Source organism: Scyliorhinus torazame, chromosome 12 (genome assembly GCF_047496885.1).
Source record: "Scyliorhinus torazame isolate Kashiwa2021f chromosome 12, sScyTor2.1, whole genome shotgun sequence".
Taxonomy (NCBI): Eukaryota; Metazoa; Chordata; class Chondrichthyes; order Carcharhiniformes; family Scyliorhinidae; genus Scyliorhinus; species Scyliorhinus torazame.
Window position 1 is genome coordinate 184041265 of NC_092718.1, and position 17462 is coordinate 184058726.

The 17462-nt window shown below is 47.3% G+C and overlaps 1 protein-coding gene across 2 annotated transcripts in view; it reads right to left on the reverse strand.

Moving 5' to 3' along the window:
• Positions 1 to 17462, reverse strand: part of LOC140386789 (sodium- and chloride-dependent GABA transporter 1) — a 177249-nt gene that overhangs the window by 80063 nt on the left and 79724 nt on the right. For both annotated transcript variants that reach the window (XM_072469487.1, XM_072469488.1), the window contains exon 4: positions 1738 to 1870. In XM_072469487.1, the coding sequence (XP_072325588.1) occupies positions 1738 to 1870 (133 nt within the window). The remainder of the gene's footprint in view (positions 1 to 1737; positions 1871 to 17462) is intronic.

A 17462-nucleotide genomic window follows, 5' to 3' on the forward strand; every position in this document is an offset into this window, starting at 1 on the left:
GCACGGCGCCGCGTAAATGACGTCACCCGCGCATGCGCGGGTTGGCCGGCACCAACCTGCGCATGCGCGGTTGCCGTCTTCCCCGCGGCCACCCCGCAAGAAGATGTCGGAGGAGGAAAGGAGGCAGAGGAAAGGAGGTCCTCCTTCAGAGAGGCCGGCCCGCCGATCGGTGGGCGCCAATCGCGGGTCAGACCCCTTTTGAGGCCCCCTCCATCAGTGTTAGCAAGCTTTTAGATATTTTGAATTTTCCTGAAGAGGCAACCAATTGGATAAACAAAGGGAATGAAGCGAATATAGATTTTCAGGGGATATATGATAAGGTATCTCACAAAAGGAATTTTAGAAATATTCCGGCATATTGTACAAGAGGAAACAGAGGGTAAATGGACATTGCTCAAACTGAAGAAGAGTTGGAAGATGTTTAAAGCCTACACATTGAGGTAATACAAAGCAAGCTGGCAATCAGATAAAGAACTAGATAAGCAGTCCTTTTGTTCTTTGATGTTGGGGCAGGACAGTGGTAAGGGAAGTGGCACCGTTTTAATTTTGGAATGCTCCAGCAAACAGCTAGAAGAGAAACAATGGTCCAAAGGTCACCTTTAGAATCATAAACTGGAATTTTGCGTGGTCTTAGGGAGTGTACTGGAGTAGGACGGAACAATTCAGTGGGTTGGCGAGGGTGGCATGTCTACCAGCTTTCCGCCCCTGCTGGCATTCTACCAGGCGGTTGGAAGGTGGTTGAGAGCCCTGCCGCCCTTGGACCAATTAATCTTCCAATTCTCTCTAGATACAAGAAAGGTGCCGGCGAATTGGAGAGTGGCAAGTGCAACACCCTTACTCAAGAGAGAGTATAAAGATGTTCCTAGTAACCAAAGGCTGGTCAGTTTACTATCAATGGTTTTAGAAAGACCAATCAGGGGGGAGAGGGAATTAATTAGGAGAGCCAACATGAATTTGCAAAAGACAGAATGTGTTTCGCTAATCTGACAGGAGCTTTTCATGAAGTAGCAAAGTAAATTGATGATGAGCATCACGTGGGTGTTGCCTCTATAGATTTTGAGAAAGTCTTTGGTGAAGTACCACATAAAAGGCTGGTAAACAAAATTGAGGCTCGTGGTCTAAGAGTCAATATTTGCTGGTTAAAAAAAATTGGCTTAAGGATAGAAAATAACAAGTTGTAGTGGTTTGGTGGGGTGACCTGTATGACTTCCTGTGGTTGGAGAAGGTAAAATATGAGTTTAGGGGCTCTGCAGAGGGGTTTAAGAAAAGATGGGGGATGTCTGTGACTGTGTTTGAGGAGCTGTTCGTCAAAGGGGGCGAAAAAATTTGTATAGACTGTATAGTTGATTGCTAGGAACTATGTTTCCCGGGGTGTTTATGTGTTGTAACCTGTTTTGATACATGTTGGTAATAAAATACATTTAAAAAAAAGAAAACAACCAGTTGTAAATATTCTACTCTATTATTCTAATGACTGTATGGATAAGGTACAGGAGGAAATATGATGCTGAAGGAAACATGTTCGAGTGAAGCTTTTGGAGAGAAGGGCAGATTGGAAAATTAGGAATTAAAAAGTGAATGCATCACAACAGATTGAATTGCTGGGTTTATGATGTGAGTTCTTTGTCACAGCACAATTCTAATTAAAATTGATCTGTCGTTTGATAAAATAAACAGTATTCCAAATAACGATAAGTCATCTGTATGAGACAACATAATAACTAACTATAAACCTACCTTTCCAGTCCATGTCACCCCTTTAAATATGCAGAAATAAACAATCACCCAGGCAAGGATGAGGAGACCAAAAAGTTCCCAGCGCATATTCCCAAGGTTATCCAGACCATTTGTCTTCTGAAGAACATTGTAACTAAACAAATGAGAGAAAGATAATGTAGTCTCAGTGATCACTATTCATCCACAAGTAGATTTTTCTTCTCCATTGCTAATAATGACATTATGTGGAATTTGAGATGAGAGAAGATAGTTGAAACCGAACAATTAAAATGAAAATAACAAAGGATTAGAGTTGCCCAGACTTTTCAATGTTTCTCTACAAGTAACACGGAGAATTTAATTAATCCTGAGTTGGCGGATATGGTGAAAAAGCAAACAAAATCTACAAAGAGGGAGGAGGGCTTATCTGTAACACTTTGTACCTTGCAAGCCATCTTTTTAATTAAACATTAAAGGATTGAGTTTACGCAGGCAAGTTTTATCGAATCTCCTCATGCATTATAAATTTGTCAACCACTATACCAGACTTCAAGGCATGTCCAAAATCAAGTGCTCTTCACAAAGAAGACTATAAAAGTTGCAGCTCATTGCATCTTTGTGGAATCCAAATTATTGATATGTGGAAAGAAATGAATACAAGAAACAAAATGAGATTTCCCATGTTTCAGTTTGTTCATACAGTTTTATCATTTGTGTCTGGATGAAATGCTAAAACACACCTGTGCTCTGCAACAGAAAATTCACCTTTTAAGTGAAATTAGGTAAACTAATGAAGAAGAATTTTTTAAAAAAAATTATCCTTTAAAAAAATAAATTTAGAGTATCCAATTATTTATTTTTCCAATTAAGGGACAATTTAGCGTGGCCAATCCACCTAACCTGCACATCTTTGGGTTGCGGGGGTGAAACCCATGTAGACACGGGGAGAATGTGCAAACTCCACACGGACAGTGACCCAGGGCCAGGATTTGAACCCGGGTCCTCAGCGCCGTAGTTCCAGTGCTAACCACTGTGCCACGTGCTGCTCCCTAAAAATTATTCTTAAATGGAGGCAGGACAGATACTCCTTCAGGGTGTTTATAGGAAGCAAATCAGATAATCTGTCTAAGCCTATCACATGGAACCTTTGGCTGGTATACTTAACCTTTATTTTAAAAAAATATTAAAAGTGTATTTGGATGGTATAATGGATGAGTTAGGGCTTTGGATGCATAAGGTTGAGAAAAATAACTTATTTGTTATTCTTTTTTTCACTTATACCTGATGGAGTAAAAATGGAATCACAAGAATGTAGTCACTTCTGTACACACCATTCATATTCAGCTCCATAAGCATTGCAACCTCATCTAACCATTGGTTAGATAGTATGAGATGAAAGAAGAACTAGAAATTGGCCATCATAATAAAAAATAATACAAGTATTGCGGAGGAGAATCCGAACATGAGATCTACTACTGCAGGGGATGTGATGTGGCAGTTTAACTCCAAGTCTGTATTAGGATCACAGGATAGATTCAGGCAAGAAGACCTTTCAGCTTATGCTTTTTAATGTGCTCTTCGGGTGTGGTTCGGCTGCATTTACTGACAATCCCTCACTGCTCCGAAAAGGTGATTGTGAATTGCTGTGTTGCAATTGTTCGTACAATGGAATGGTTTGCTTGGCAAATTAACAGGTATTAAGAGCTAAGCCTGCCACATAGACTAAAGTTCCAATTAAGGCAGATGGGACAGTTTCCCCACAACCTGACTTGACAATATAATAGCCCAGAGTTTGCAACTAGTGATGAATCAAGGCCCCTCGACGCTAACCATGAAGTAACTCTCACTGAGAGATTAAGTGATCTTTTTGTTGAGAATTCACCTCCAGCATTTTTTACTGTGCATTCCAAAAACCTCACAGACACACAAACATGAAACACACAGCAATAAGATAAAATCACTGTTAAAAATGTTTACATTGAACAAATTAAAAGGTTGCAAAATACAACTGTGGTGAAGGTAGAAGCTAAATTGTCCAGAATGTTTGTAAATGTAAAGGGTATCTTAAAGATTTACTAATTTAACATAGTTGCAAGTCTTCTTTCAGGGCCAGTTTAAGAAAAAAAAATATTTCACAGGATGTGTGTATCATTGGCTAGACCAGAATTTATTTTGCATCCCTAATTGCGCTTGAGAAGATGGTGGTGAGTTACCTTCATGAACCACTGCAGTCCATGTATTGTAGGAACTCTCAGTGCTGTTAGGAAGGGGGTTCCAGGAGTTCTTTTGTCTATTTCATGTTATTAACCATCATTGAAATGTTCCCCAGATATGGTTATAAGTGCTATTTACTGCCAATCAACTTCTCTACCACTGAAAATGATACATTACAAGTGTGGAGTCTCATTCTTCAGGTTTTAATTGTTTAAAAAAAAAAAAAATTTATTCTCCTCCTTTTTCACATTTTCTCCCGGATTTACACCCACCAACCATAAACAATAATCAGCAACAGATATGTCAATGCCCATAACAATAACAACGATCCCATCCTCCCACCAACCCCCAAACATCAGCCCTCATGTTTACATAAACAAATGACAAAAAGGACTCAGGGATTACCCATAGTCATCTTTAATATACACAGCCCCTCTCCCCCCAACCCTCCCACCCATTCCCCCCCCCCCCCAACTAATGTTTGATGTTATCCAGTTCTTGAAAGTGCATAATAAATAGAGCCCATGACTTGTAGAACCCCTCCGAGCTTCCCCTCAGTTCGAACTTAACCTTCTGAAGGGTCAAGTATTCCAACAGGTCCCCCCACCACGCCAGGGCGCAGGGTGGATAGGCTGCTCTCCATATCAGCAGGATCCGCATTTAGGCGATCAAGGCTAAGATATCTGCCTCCGCTCCCGTTTCCAACCCTGGCTGGTCCGACACCCCGGATATGGCCTCCCGGGGACCCGGGTCCAATTTCACGCGCACCACCTTGGAAATTACCCTCAAAACCTCCTTCCAGTACTCGCCTAGCTTTGGACAGGACCAAAACATATGAACGTGATTAGCGGGGCCCCCCCGCAACGCTCACACACATCTTCTACTCCTCCAAAAAATCGGTTCATCTTCGCCCTCGTGAGGTGCGCTCTATATACCACCTTCAGCTATATCAGCCCCAGCCTCGCACATGAGGTGGAGGCATTCACTCTCCGGAGCACCTTACACCAGACCCCCTCCTCTATAACCTCTCCCAACTCTTCCACCCACTTTGCTTTGATCCCTTCCAGTGGTGCCTTATCCTCTTCCAGAATAGCTCCGTACACCGCTGACACTGCCCCCTTCTCCAGTCCCCTTGTTGTCAGCACCTCCTCCAGCAATGTGAAGGCCGGTTCCTCCGGGAAGCTCTGTATCTCCTTCCTGGCAAAATCCTGAACCTGCATGTATCTAAACACTTCTCCCTGCTCCAGCCCATACTTTGCTTCCAGCTCCCTCAATCCCACAAACTGACCCCGAAGAAATAAATCTTTTAGCGTCTTAATCCCCTTCTCTTCCCATTTCCGAAAACTTCCATCCCACCTCCCTGGCTCAAATCTGTGGTTCCCCCGAATTGGCAGTTCTCTTGACTCTGCCCCCAACCCGAAGTGTTGACGAAACTGCCTTCAGATTTTCAATGAAGCTATTATTACCGGACTCCCTGAATATTTCCCCGGAGCTATCGGGAGCGGCGCTGTTGCAAGTGCCTTCAGCCCCGACCCCCTGCACAAACTCTCCTCCATCCTGACCCACTGGGAATCAACCCCTCTGACCCAGCTCCGCACCTTCTCCACATTCGCCGTCCAGTAGTAGTACATCAGGTTCGGGAGACCCGAACCCCCTGCCTGCCTTCCCCTCTGCAGCAGCACCTTTCTCACTCTGGCCACCTTCCCTCCCCATATGAACGAGGTAATCCTTCCCTCAATCTCCCTAAAAAAAGACTTTGGCAGGAAAATCGGTAGGCACTGCAAAATAAACAGAAATCGCGGCAGCACATTCATTTTAACCGCCTGGACCCGACCCGCCAGTGACAGAGGAAGACCATCCCACCTTGCCAGATCGGCTTTCACTCTCCCCACCAAACTAGTGATGTTGTACCTGTGAAGCCTCCCCCATTCCCGGGCAACCTGCACCCCCAGATACCTAAAGTGAGTCCCTGCCCTACGGAATGGCAGCCCCCCCACCCCTGCCCCCACCCCTGGCCGAGACACCACAAAATATTCACTCTTGTCCAGGTTCAGCTTGTACCCCGAGAAAGACCCAAATACTCGCAATAGCTCCAATATTCCTCCTATCGACGCACTCGGTTCCGACACATACAGCAGCAAGTCGTCGGCATATAAGGACAACCTATGCTCTATCCCCCCCCCCCCCCACACTATTCCTTTCCATGCTCCCGAACCTCTTAATGCGATGGCCAATGGCTCAATCACAAGTGCAAACAGCAGGGGACACAAAGGACATCCCTGTCTCGCCCACGGTGGAGAGAAAAGTATCTCAAACTGATATTATTTGTGCGGACACTCGCCTTCGTCTCTTTATAGAATAGCTTTACCCAGTTCACAAATCTTGGTCCAATCCCAAACCGCTCCAGCACTGCCATCAGGTACCCCCATTCTACCCGATCAAACGCCTTCTCGGCGTCCAATGCCACAACCACCTCTGTTTCCTTCCCTTCCGCCGGTGCCATAACGACGTTCAAAACCCTCCTAATGTTTGAAAACACTGCCCCTCTCACGAACCCTGTCTGATCCTCCCCTATCACCTTCGGGAGGCACTCCTCCAGCCTACCCGCCAGTACCTTCGCCAATACTTTTGCGTCCACATTCAGAAGTGATATGGGCCTATACGACCCACACTCCGTCGGATCCTTATCTTTTTTTAGCAACAGTGAAATCGGTGCCTGCCCCAAGGTTTGTGGCAGCACCCCCTTCCCTATCGCCTCCTCAAACATCCCCACCAACTTATCCTTAAATTTTTAATAATATTCCACCGGAAACCCATCCGGCCCTGCCACCTTCCCCGACTGCATCCTCCCAATCGCATCCTTTATCTCCTGCTCCACTATTGCTCCTTCTAATGTCGCCCTGTCCCCCTCCCCTAGCCTCGGGTACTCCAACCCATCTAGAAATTCCTGCATCTCATGGTCTCCCCCAGGTGGCTCTGACCTGTACAACCTCTCATAAAACTCCTCAAAAACCTTGTTAATCAGCTCCGGAGCCACCACCAACTTCCCTGTCCTATCCCTCACCTAAAGAATTTCCCTTGCTGACCTGCTAACATACTCCCCGCCTGATCTCCATGCTTGTAAACTGCACCCCTTGCTCATCTCAGTTGGTGCACCGCCTTCCTGGTGGACAGTCGGTCGAAGCTCGCCTGCAGTTCCTTCCTCTTTTCCAGCTTCGCTGGGTCCCCATCTTCTGCATACCTCCTATCTACCTCCAACATCTCATCTATTACCCTCTGCCGCTCCAACCTCTCCTCTTTGACCACCCTGGCCTTAAACAAAATTTCCTCACCCCTCACCACCGCCTTTAGAGCCTCCCAGGCGACTGCCTTCGACACCTCACCTGTACAGTTGAAACCTACATATTCCTTAATTACCTTTTCAATTTTTGAACAGAATACTTGGTTCCCCAAAAGCCCCACATCCAGTTTCCACTCCGGCCTCTGCGCTACCCCCTTCTCCAGCACCACATCCACCCAATGTGGAGCGTGATCTGACACTGCAATTGCAGAGTATTCCGACCCCTTGACTCCAGCCAGCAAAGCCTTTCCCGCCACAAAAAAGTCGATCCAGGAGTATACCTTATGGACTGCTGAGAAAATCGAATACTCCAGTTCCCTTGAGTGCAGGAACCTCCAAGGGTCCACCACTCCCATTTCCACCATTAGCCCAGCCAGCGCCTTCGCCCCCCCTGGTGGGACCAGTGAGCATGGCCGTGATCTGTCCAACCTAGGCTCCTGCACCAAGTTCCAGTCTCCCCCCCACAATCGGCTCATGCGTGTCCAAGTCGGGAATGGCCCCAAACACCTTCCTCGCGAATCCCACATCGTCCCAATTGGGACCGTATACACTTAACAGCGCCACTAATCTCCCCTCCAGCGCCCCTGCTACAATCACATATCTACCCCCCTGATCTGCCACCACCTTCTCCATCTGGAAGCGTACTCTTTTGCTGACTAGCACCGCTACCCCTCGAGCCCTTCCACCAAATCCAGAGTGAAACACTTGGCTAACCCAGCCCTTTTTAAGTCTCACCTGGTCCTTCACCCTCAAGTGAGTCTCCTGCAGCATTGCTACATCGGCTTTTAAACTTTTAAGATGCCCGAGCACCCTTGACCTCTTGACCGGACCTCCTAACCCTCTCACGTTCCACGTGATTATCCTTACTGGGGGTCTCTCACCCCCCCCCACCTTTCTTATCCACCATCACCATACCACCGGGCCCTGCCCCATAAGCCTGACCCGCCCCTGTCCATTGTTAACATCAAACCCCTTCCCCCCCCTCCCAAGAACCCCCCCTACATTTCCTGAAACAACATCCCCTAACATCCATCCCTTCCCCCCCCTCTCGCTCGCCTCGTCCAGGCTCCAACGTCCGCAGCCCTCCTCTCACCTCACCTCCTGACTTTAGTTAGCTAGTGCAGGTGGCTCCTCTCACCAAGACATCTCGCCCCCTTTCACTCAGTCCCAGAGAAAGAAACAACAAAACAAACCCAACAATCCAGCCCCTTCAATTCACTAACATAACATTTAACCGTCGCAACACAGAACGCCAATCAACCCACCATTAATTTGAACTCTGTAACAATGCAAAGAGAAGTAAATTACATTACAAATCAGTAAAAAGAAAGTTGTAACATTTGTACATTTTCAGCTGCTCAAACACAGTCCACAGTCTCTCTTCCAGTTCTGCTCTTCACGTCTGTCCCAAGCCTTCTGCCCTCACGAACGCCTCATCCACCTCCGCTGTCTCAAAATAAATGTCTTTGGCGTTATACGTTACCCTCAACTTCGGCGGGTAAACCATACGAAATCGCACCCCCTTCTTGTACAACGCCGCCTTCACTCGCCCAAACGCTGCTCGTCTTTTTGCCAACTCCACCGTCAAGTCCTGGTAGATCCGGACCGCAGTACCACCCCACAGCACCTCACGCTCCTGCTTCGCCCAGCTTAATACCTTCTCCTCCATGCAAAATTTATGGAAGCAGATAATCACTGCCATTGGCTGCTCGTTCACTTTGGGCTTCGGCCTTAATGACCGATGAGCTCGGTCTAGCTCGTACCGGGAGGGGTCCTCACCCTCCCCCATCAGCTCCGCCAACTTCTCAGCGAAGTATTGCATTGGCCTTGGGCTCTCTGTCCCTTTGGGCAAGCCCACAATTCTCACATTGTGCTGCTTCGAGCGGTTTTCCAAGTCTTCAAGCTTTGCTCGGAGTCCTCTGTTAACCTCCACCACCCTCCGCAGCTCGTCCCTCATTGAGGTGACCTGTTCACTGTGTCGTGACACGGCCTCCTCCACTTCCTTCATCTTCTCGCCCTGCTCTCTCACCTCGGCCGATGCCTTTGCCACCGCCAACCTCACCGGGGTGATTGCCTCCTCCACCAATGACTTCAACGCGACCGCCGTCTCCTTCCTCAAGGCCTCCATGTGCCTCGCAAACTGTTTTTCCAGCTCCACCTCGGTCATCTTCTCCACCGTAAGTAGTGCGGCCCTGCCTTGCAGTTCGGCTTCCGAGAGAAAAAAAAACTTATCACCAAACTTCCTTAAACCTCCTTTCTTTCTCCTCTGCATTCACCCAGTGCTCCCCTGGGACCAGGCTTCAGCCTTCTTTCTTCCTCCTAGGTGGGAGCCTTCCGACGTGGAGCACCCTCCCTACATAGTGCCCTGTCCTCGGGCCTGCCGCCTCAGCCTCCTCATAGCTCCGCCCCCGCTGCTCTGACCTCGACGCCGCGCTGGGCCCAGCACCTCAGCTCCCGCCGTCCGACTCCCGCGCGGGGTTCTTCGCCGGTTTTTAAACCGGCCCCGCTGGCTGCTCGTGACGGCCCCAGAGGCCGACGATAATCCGGGGGGGTGCGTGCAGCCTCGGGGGAATACCCAAAATCGTCGCAAATCTTAGCCACCGGCGGGAGCTCTTGTTGCTGCGACCGCCCTGCTCGCCCACGCCACCGGAAGTGAGGTTTTAATTGTTGCTAGAGTTTTAAAAATATCTAATTTCAAATTCTTACGTTTCATTTTTACTTTTTTCATCTTTTTTTTTCTCTCTCTCTCTCTCCATTGAATCTTCCTTTTGCTTCTTTCTTTTTCTTTACGTACCTGATCACCTTGAATTCAGCAGCCACTCTAATTTACATTTCCTTCTCCATTGTCCCTCTGATTGTTTCCCAAACCTTCAATCCGGTTGGTTCAGGAGATATAGAGTTTCTTGTCACTTAGTTTCTCTTGCACTTGTAACAGTTAATTGTCAATGCCAGCAGCGTTGATTGCTGGTAATTAACACCCAACAGCTCGCACTTCCAGTCACTTGCCACACAAGCATGCAAAGGCATCTCTAGCTAACAGCAGATGCCATCAAATGTCCTGCTGCAGCAAATGATGGCACATAACGTCTCAATAAAAAAATACAGCCCAAGAAACATTAAGGTGACTGAATCTACAATTAAGCAATAGGAGTAGAAAAAAACAGTCCATTTGGTTGAGACCAGGGAAATAGTGAAAGAAGATCAGAATTAATTCATCTGCAATTGCCACAGACGTGTATCCTCTGTTTTGGTGTCTCTCTCAGCACCTCTCCCGAAGCGGCTGATTGGTGCAAAATTATTTTAATCCGTGTCCATTTGCACGCACAAAGCACAGAGCTTCATCTTTCAGCCATGCACTATTATCTATTTAAACTGAAGTCAGATTAAATCAAATGGAGGACTGCATTTTAAAAGCTGTACTTTTAAATGTTATGTTAATGCTGTAGAATTAAGGAGGAAATGATGGGCCAGATTTTCATGGAGTCTTAAGGACTCCAGAGCCATTTAGAAATGATGGGTGGGATCAGATTCCAGGATTCCAGCCCCCCCACCCCATTTCCAGCAGCTCCAATGTCCGATAGCTCTGGACAATTGTAACAAGCCCACACCCTGTACACCTTGACCTGCTCCGCTCCATTGCGGAGTTAGGCATCACCTAGCCCCGCAATTTGTGTGGAATCAGGCTGACATATTCACGACTCGTGGTTCACAGCCCCCTAAAGGAGTCATAAACCATAATCTGTATTTGGGAACTTTGCGAGAGACACGTACAAAATTCTTACCCATTCTCCACCCATTTCAAATGATCCATCATACCCTATGTGGTGGTATGCATATGCACAGTAATGCATATCGTTATCTATTAATGTATATAGTTATCTATATGACCTCCGACCAGCAGGTGGCAATTGAGAGCCACCATGTGTCTCCACAGATCGGCAGCTGGTAGTAAGTCGCACTAGAGGACAGTCGCATTAGACGTAGCTCCAGGAGAATTCACTTATTCACTACCGTTTATATTATAATGTGGAGATGCCGGCGTTGGACTGGGGTGAGCACAGTACGAAGTCTTACAACACCAGGTTAAAGTCCAACAGGTTTGTTTCGATGTCACTAGCTTTCGGAGCACTGCTCCTTCCTCAGGCGAATGAAGAGGTATGTTCCAGAAACATATATATAGACAAATTCAAAGATGCCAGACAATGCTTGGAATGCAACCATTAGCAGGTGATTAAATCTTTACAGATCCAGAGATGGGGTAACCCCAGGTTAAAGAGGTGTGAATTGTGTCAAGCCAGGACAGTTGGTAGGATTTCGCAGGCCAGATGGTGGGGGATGAATGTAATGCGACATTATCCCTGTTGAGGCCGCACTCATGTGTACGGAACTTGGCTATATGTTTCTGCTCGGCGATTCTGCGTTGTCACGCGTCCTGAAGGCCGCCTTGGAGAACGCTTACCCGGAGATCAGAGGCTGAATGCCCTTGACTGCTGAAGTGTTCCCCGACTGGAAGGGAACATTCCTGCCTGGTGATTGTCGCGCAATGTCCGTTCGTTCGTTGTCGCAGCGTCTGCATGGTCTCGCCAATGTACCACTCTTCGGGACATCCTTTCCTGCAGCGTATGAGGTAGACAACGTTGGCCGAGTCGCACGAGTATGTACCGCGTACCTGGTGGGTGGTGTTCTCACGTGTAATAGTGGTATCCATGTCGATGATCTGGCACGTCTTGCAGAGATTGCCATGGCAGGGTTGTGTGGTGTCGTGGTCACTGTTTTGAAGACTGGGTAGTTTGCTGCAAACAATGGTTTGTTTGAGGTTGCGCGGTTGTTTGAAGGCAAGTAGTGGGGGTGTGGGGATGACCTTGGCAAGATATTCATCGTTATCAATGACGTGTTGAAGGCTGTGAAGAAGATGACGTAGTTTCTCCGCTCCGGGGAAGTACTGGACGACGAAGGGTATTCTGTCGGTTGTGTCCCATGTTTGTCTTCTGAGGAGGTCGGTGCGGTTTTTCGCTGTGGCGCGTTGGAACTGTCGATCGATGGGTCGAGTGCCATATCCCGTTCGTACGAGGGCATCTTTCAACGTCTGTAGATGTCTGTTACGCTCCTCCTCGTCTGAGCAGATCCTGTGTATACGGAGAGCTTGTCCATAGGGGATGGCTTCTTTAATGTGTTTAGGGTGGAAGCTGGAGAAGTGGAGCGCGGATGGCATTGCATTGTGCGTGGGTGACGTTCGGGGCTGTCTTGTGAATGCGACTGATGAATCTGGCATTGACGCGACTCCTGACGGCTTGAGCATACATGTCTAAGGCAGCGGCCTTCCGGAAGGGTCCAATTCGACTCTTTCCTCTTCGGTTGCCGCACCGCAGATCTCTCGGTCTGCTGTTCCGGTTCATTGGTAGTCTGCTTGGGTTCGCTGTTGGCCTCTTGGGGTCTGTGGAAGAATTCCCGGAGCCTCATTCGCCTGATGAATTCCTCCGTGTCTGCCGCGAGACTGATGGGGTCCATTTTGGTGGTGGTGCAGAAATTAAGCCCTCTGCTGAGGCCTTCGATTTCGTCTGGTTGAAGGGTGTAGTCTGACAAGTTGACAATAGATTTCGGTGTATTGTTTTCTACTGTGGCACCGGGGGTGGCTTGGTTGCTGCCGGTGGTGATGCCAAGTTTCTCAAGCTTTCTGTTCTTGGTGTGCATATAGGTGGCATAGTATCGTTGTCTCATCTGTTTGGCGGTGTTCCGCAGCTGGTCTGCTGCATCCTGAGCGCAACTTGAGAATATTATATTATATTATACTATTATATATTATAGTTCGTTAGTTATCTTTCCACATGTTCATTTTGTCAATAAACTATCTTAGTAGTAAAGAACTAGATGTTCTGTGTGCAGTTTTACAACACAGAACACACCCTCTATGCTAATTCATGCCACTTCCACACCATTCATCCAATGTAAACTCTGTAGAGAACCAACAAACCTTATGTCAAAATAACAAAGTGATTTGATATTCACTTTCTAGAAGCCTTAAAATGACTCCTCAGAAATTTGTTCCATGGAAATTTTGACCTCTGTGGGGTCCCAACCTGCCACCATTAGTTGGGTACATGGTTCTAAAGAAACAATGACTGACACTTAGATGTTTATGGTTTGGGAATCTCGTTAAAGCTCGGAATCAAAGGACGGAGTATTAGGGCGCTGTCACAGCAAGGGGCGGGGCCGGAAAATGCATCGAGCCGTTCAAAAATCCATTGCCTTCCGTGGGATTGGAAAATTTCCCAGGCGGGAGAGGCCGTAAAAGTCCGCTCAGTGAACCTGCCACACGCCAAGCAAGTTTATTTGAAGAAATCTCAGATGGATCAAGAAGCTTTCAATCAATTCGATATCCAAGCAGATAAAACATGAACTGCCACACCCAGCACTTTACTGGCCCATCACGAGGTCAATCACGCGGGGCTAATTTACCAGAGACAGCTCGACTCACATAATTCATTTCATCAGCATTCACTGATCGTGGACTATGTCAAGCTAATTTTTAGCATTTTAGATGGCAGATAGTCATCGCATCATCTCTCTGACTGTGTATCTGTTTTACTTACCAGCTCTGGAGTCAAAAGGACAAAATTTAATTTAACAGGCGGAGCACTCATGGCTTCCAATTTAAAAGCCTCTTGCTGTTGAAACTGAAAAGGAATCGCACTGCAATTTTGCCAGTTAGAATGACAATGGACCTTCATTTCCTTCACAACCAGCTATATTTCTGAGTTTTGGTGTGAGGGGATCGCAGAGCTTCAGCGAATTAGGGTCCCTGCCCTCTTTTCCAGCTAAGTTTTGAACTGAGCAGCGAACATTCCCATAAAACCTGCAATCCAACGAGCAAACAATATGCCTCTAAAGATTTAATTAAAGCAAAATAGCCGTTCATCAATATTAAATGGAAGGAGTATTGGCTAATTGTCTTTGGTGCTTGTCAATGAATGTAACCATTCAAGTTAATTGTCCCCTAGAGCTTCCCTTTTGACAGCTTTACCCAGACACCGATCAAGGAGCATCATAGCTCTGTCTAGAACTAAATCGATGTGTTCTTTGTCAAGAGATACCATTGGAAGATACTGATTTAAAGCAGGCAACAATCTATTTTTCTTTAGAAGGTAAACATTAAAATGGCTGAGTGGGTCTTTCAGGCAGTAGTACTCTTTTTTATATATTCATGGGACCATCTCTGATTAGGCCATCAGTTCTTGCTCATCCCTAATTGCGCTTGAGAAGGTCGGGCTGAACCATCTTCCTGACAACTGGGCCCTTTCAGAAGACAGTTAAGAGTCAAGAATCCCTACAGTGCAGCAGGAGGCCATTCGGCCCTTCTAGTCTGCACCGACCCTTCAGAAGAACACCCCATGCCGCCCCATCCCCTTAACCCCACCTAACCTTTACACACTAAGGGACAATTAAGCACGGCCAATCCACCTAACCTGCACATCTTCGGACTGTGCGAGGAAACCGGAGCACCCGGAGAAAACCCACGCAGACACGGGGAGAAAGTGCAAACTCCACACAGCCAGTCACCCGAGGTCGGGAATTGAACCCGGGTTCCTGACGCTGTGAGGCAGCGGTGCTAACGACTGTGCTGCAGAAATCCTGAATCGTTATCAACCACGTTGCTATGGACCTGAGTCAGACCGCGTAAGGACAGCCAAGTTCCCTTCCCAAAGAACATTAGTAATCCAGATGTGTTTTTGTAACAACCCAGGTCCCACTCCTGATACTAGCTTTTTATTTATTCAATTGAAATCCCACGGCTGCAGTTGTGAGATTTGAACTCAGACCTTGGATCATTCAGCAAGAATTTCTAGCTCAGTGGCATAGCCACTGTGCCGCTGCTGTCGACTAGGAAGAACATCATTTGCATTTCTTTTTGAACCATGTCCAGTCCGCCTCTGAATTCATGCTGTTGCCTTTCACATGCTACCACTGAACAATTTGAAAAGACTTCAGATCTAAGCGGTGGATGCCCTACGACATGGTCCCAGTTGGCATACTCAGTGCCAGTGCCTCTGGCACCAGACAACATAACAACAGAAATCCTTGAGAGGACGAACTAGTCCATTTTTCTCCCCAGGCTCCCAGATCTGAAACTATTACCAGAGGTGATAGCGAATTACAGCGAATGATATGAGGAAGCATGCTAAGGATTAGAAATGTAATGATTAAACAATCGCATATTTATAGTTTGCTTCTAAATACTATGCAGTGAATCTGTTATGAAGCAAAACATTTTTTTTTAGAAATTTTAGTATTTAGAAATGAGCCTGTTCAAGTTACCAGGGGTTCAGAAATCCTGAATCATTATTCTGCCACAAGAGGAAACAGTTTGACTTCTCGAATGCGAATGCATCGGCATTCATAGAGTGCCCCAATTATACAAGGAAAGTGAATGGAAGTCATGTGGCTGCACTGTATGTGGCTCAATGATTATCTAGAATTTGTGTTTATCTATCGTATTCAACCCTTCAGTTACTAAAATAGAGCATCTGGCAGACAGCTATGAAAAAAATTACAGTACCTGACCTTGCATTTTATTGCAATGTTATTGCCTTCATGCGTGCCGTGGGCCTTGGAGCTTACACAACGTGAGGGAGGTTAGAACTGGGGGAAAGAATTTCCAGAGATGTTCTATTTCTATTGATGGAGGGGAAAAAAGCCGTACCAACTATGCAGGCTTGCCAGACTTGCTATATAGATCTTAAAAAGGCATGTATAATCTTTCAGAATTTTGGCATTCACATTTAAAGCTTCTGATTTTCAGCAAAGCATAAATACACGAGGATAAATACAATACGACAACCCATAGCAGCATATCAGAAGGGTCTAATTCTAGTGCATGATAAAGATGTGGTTTAGCTGGAAAGAGAAATATTCTGTTTGCTAGTGCTTCTAGCAGGATTGTCAGCTGTAGACAGTTATCCATAATGGAAATCTTAATTTGGCTAAGAATTGGAAAATTGACACCCCCCTTCCTCTCTCCTCTGAGAGATCTTGCACAATCTAACCCTCGCCATTCAGATTTCCTCTGTCACACTGGGTCAACCCTTTACCATTATGCAACACTCCCTCTCTCACGCTTTTGAAATTAGATTCAAAGAAGAGGCATACTGTGGTAGTATGTATTAGGGGTCATGTGGGACTGGAAGCCCTAATGTCATTGGCTGACAGATCCCGGGTCCTGGTTGGCCGTTGACCTCTAGCTCCGCCCTGAAGGCGGAGTATAAGAAGCCGGAGTCCTCCCCCGCAGGCCATTCTACTATCGAGCTGCGGGGGAACAGACACGCTTAATAAAGCCTCATCGACTTCACTCTATTCGTCTCACGGAGTCTTTGTGCGCTACAATTTATTAAGCGTGCCTAAAAAGGACTATGGAGCTCAGGATCATCCCGGAATGCCTGAGGATCAGCCCCCACGCAGTGAACGTGGCAGCAGCCTTCAAGCACTGGCAGACTTGTTTCGAGGCCCTACCTCAGAACGGCCACCGGCCGGGTCACAGAAGACCAAAATCTACAGGTCCTGCACTCGAGGTTAAGCACGGAGATTTTCTCCCTCATCGAAGACGTGGAGGATTTCCAGACGGCGTTCGCAGCACTGAAAAGTCTCTATGTCCGCCCAGTTAACCAAATCTACGCTCGCTACCAGCTCGCGACGAGACGGCAAAGTCCCGGAGAATCGATGGACGAATTCTACGCCGCGCTGCTGTTTTTGGGACGAGCCTGCAGCTGCCCTTCGGTGAACGCAAACGAACACACGGACATGTTAATGCGCGATGCTTTTGTGGCAGGTATGAATTCCTCCCAAATCCGCCAAAGACTTCTAGAAAGAGAGTCGCTAGGACTCTCAGAGGCACGGGCCCTAGCAGCCTCCCTAGACGTGGCCGCGTGTAATACCCGCGCCTACGGCCCCGACCGCGCAGCAGCCCATTGGGCTCCATACGTACCCGTCGCGACAAACCCACCCCCCCCCCCGGACACCCCACAGGCTTGCGCGGTCCAACGCCAAGTCGCACTGGGGGCGCCCGCTGCTATTTCTGCGGCCAGGCGAAACACCCCCGGCAGCGCTGCCCGGCCCGCGCAGCGATCTGCAAGAGCTGCGGGAAAAAGGGCCATTTCGCGGTTGTGTGCCGGTCCCACAAAGTCGCCGCTGTCCCGGGAGA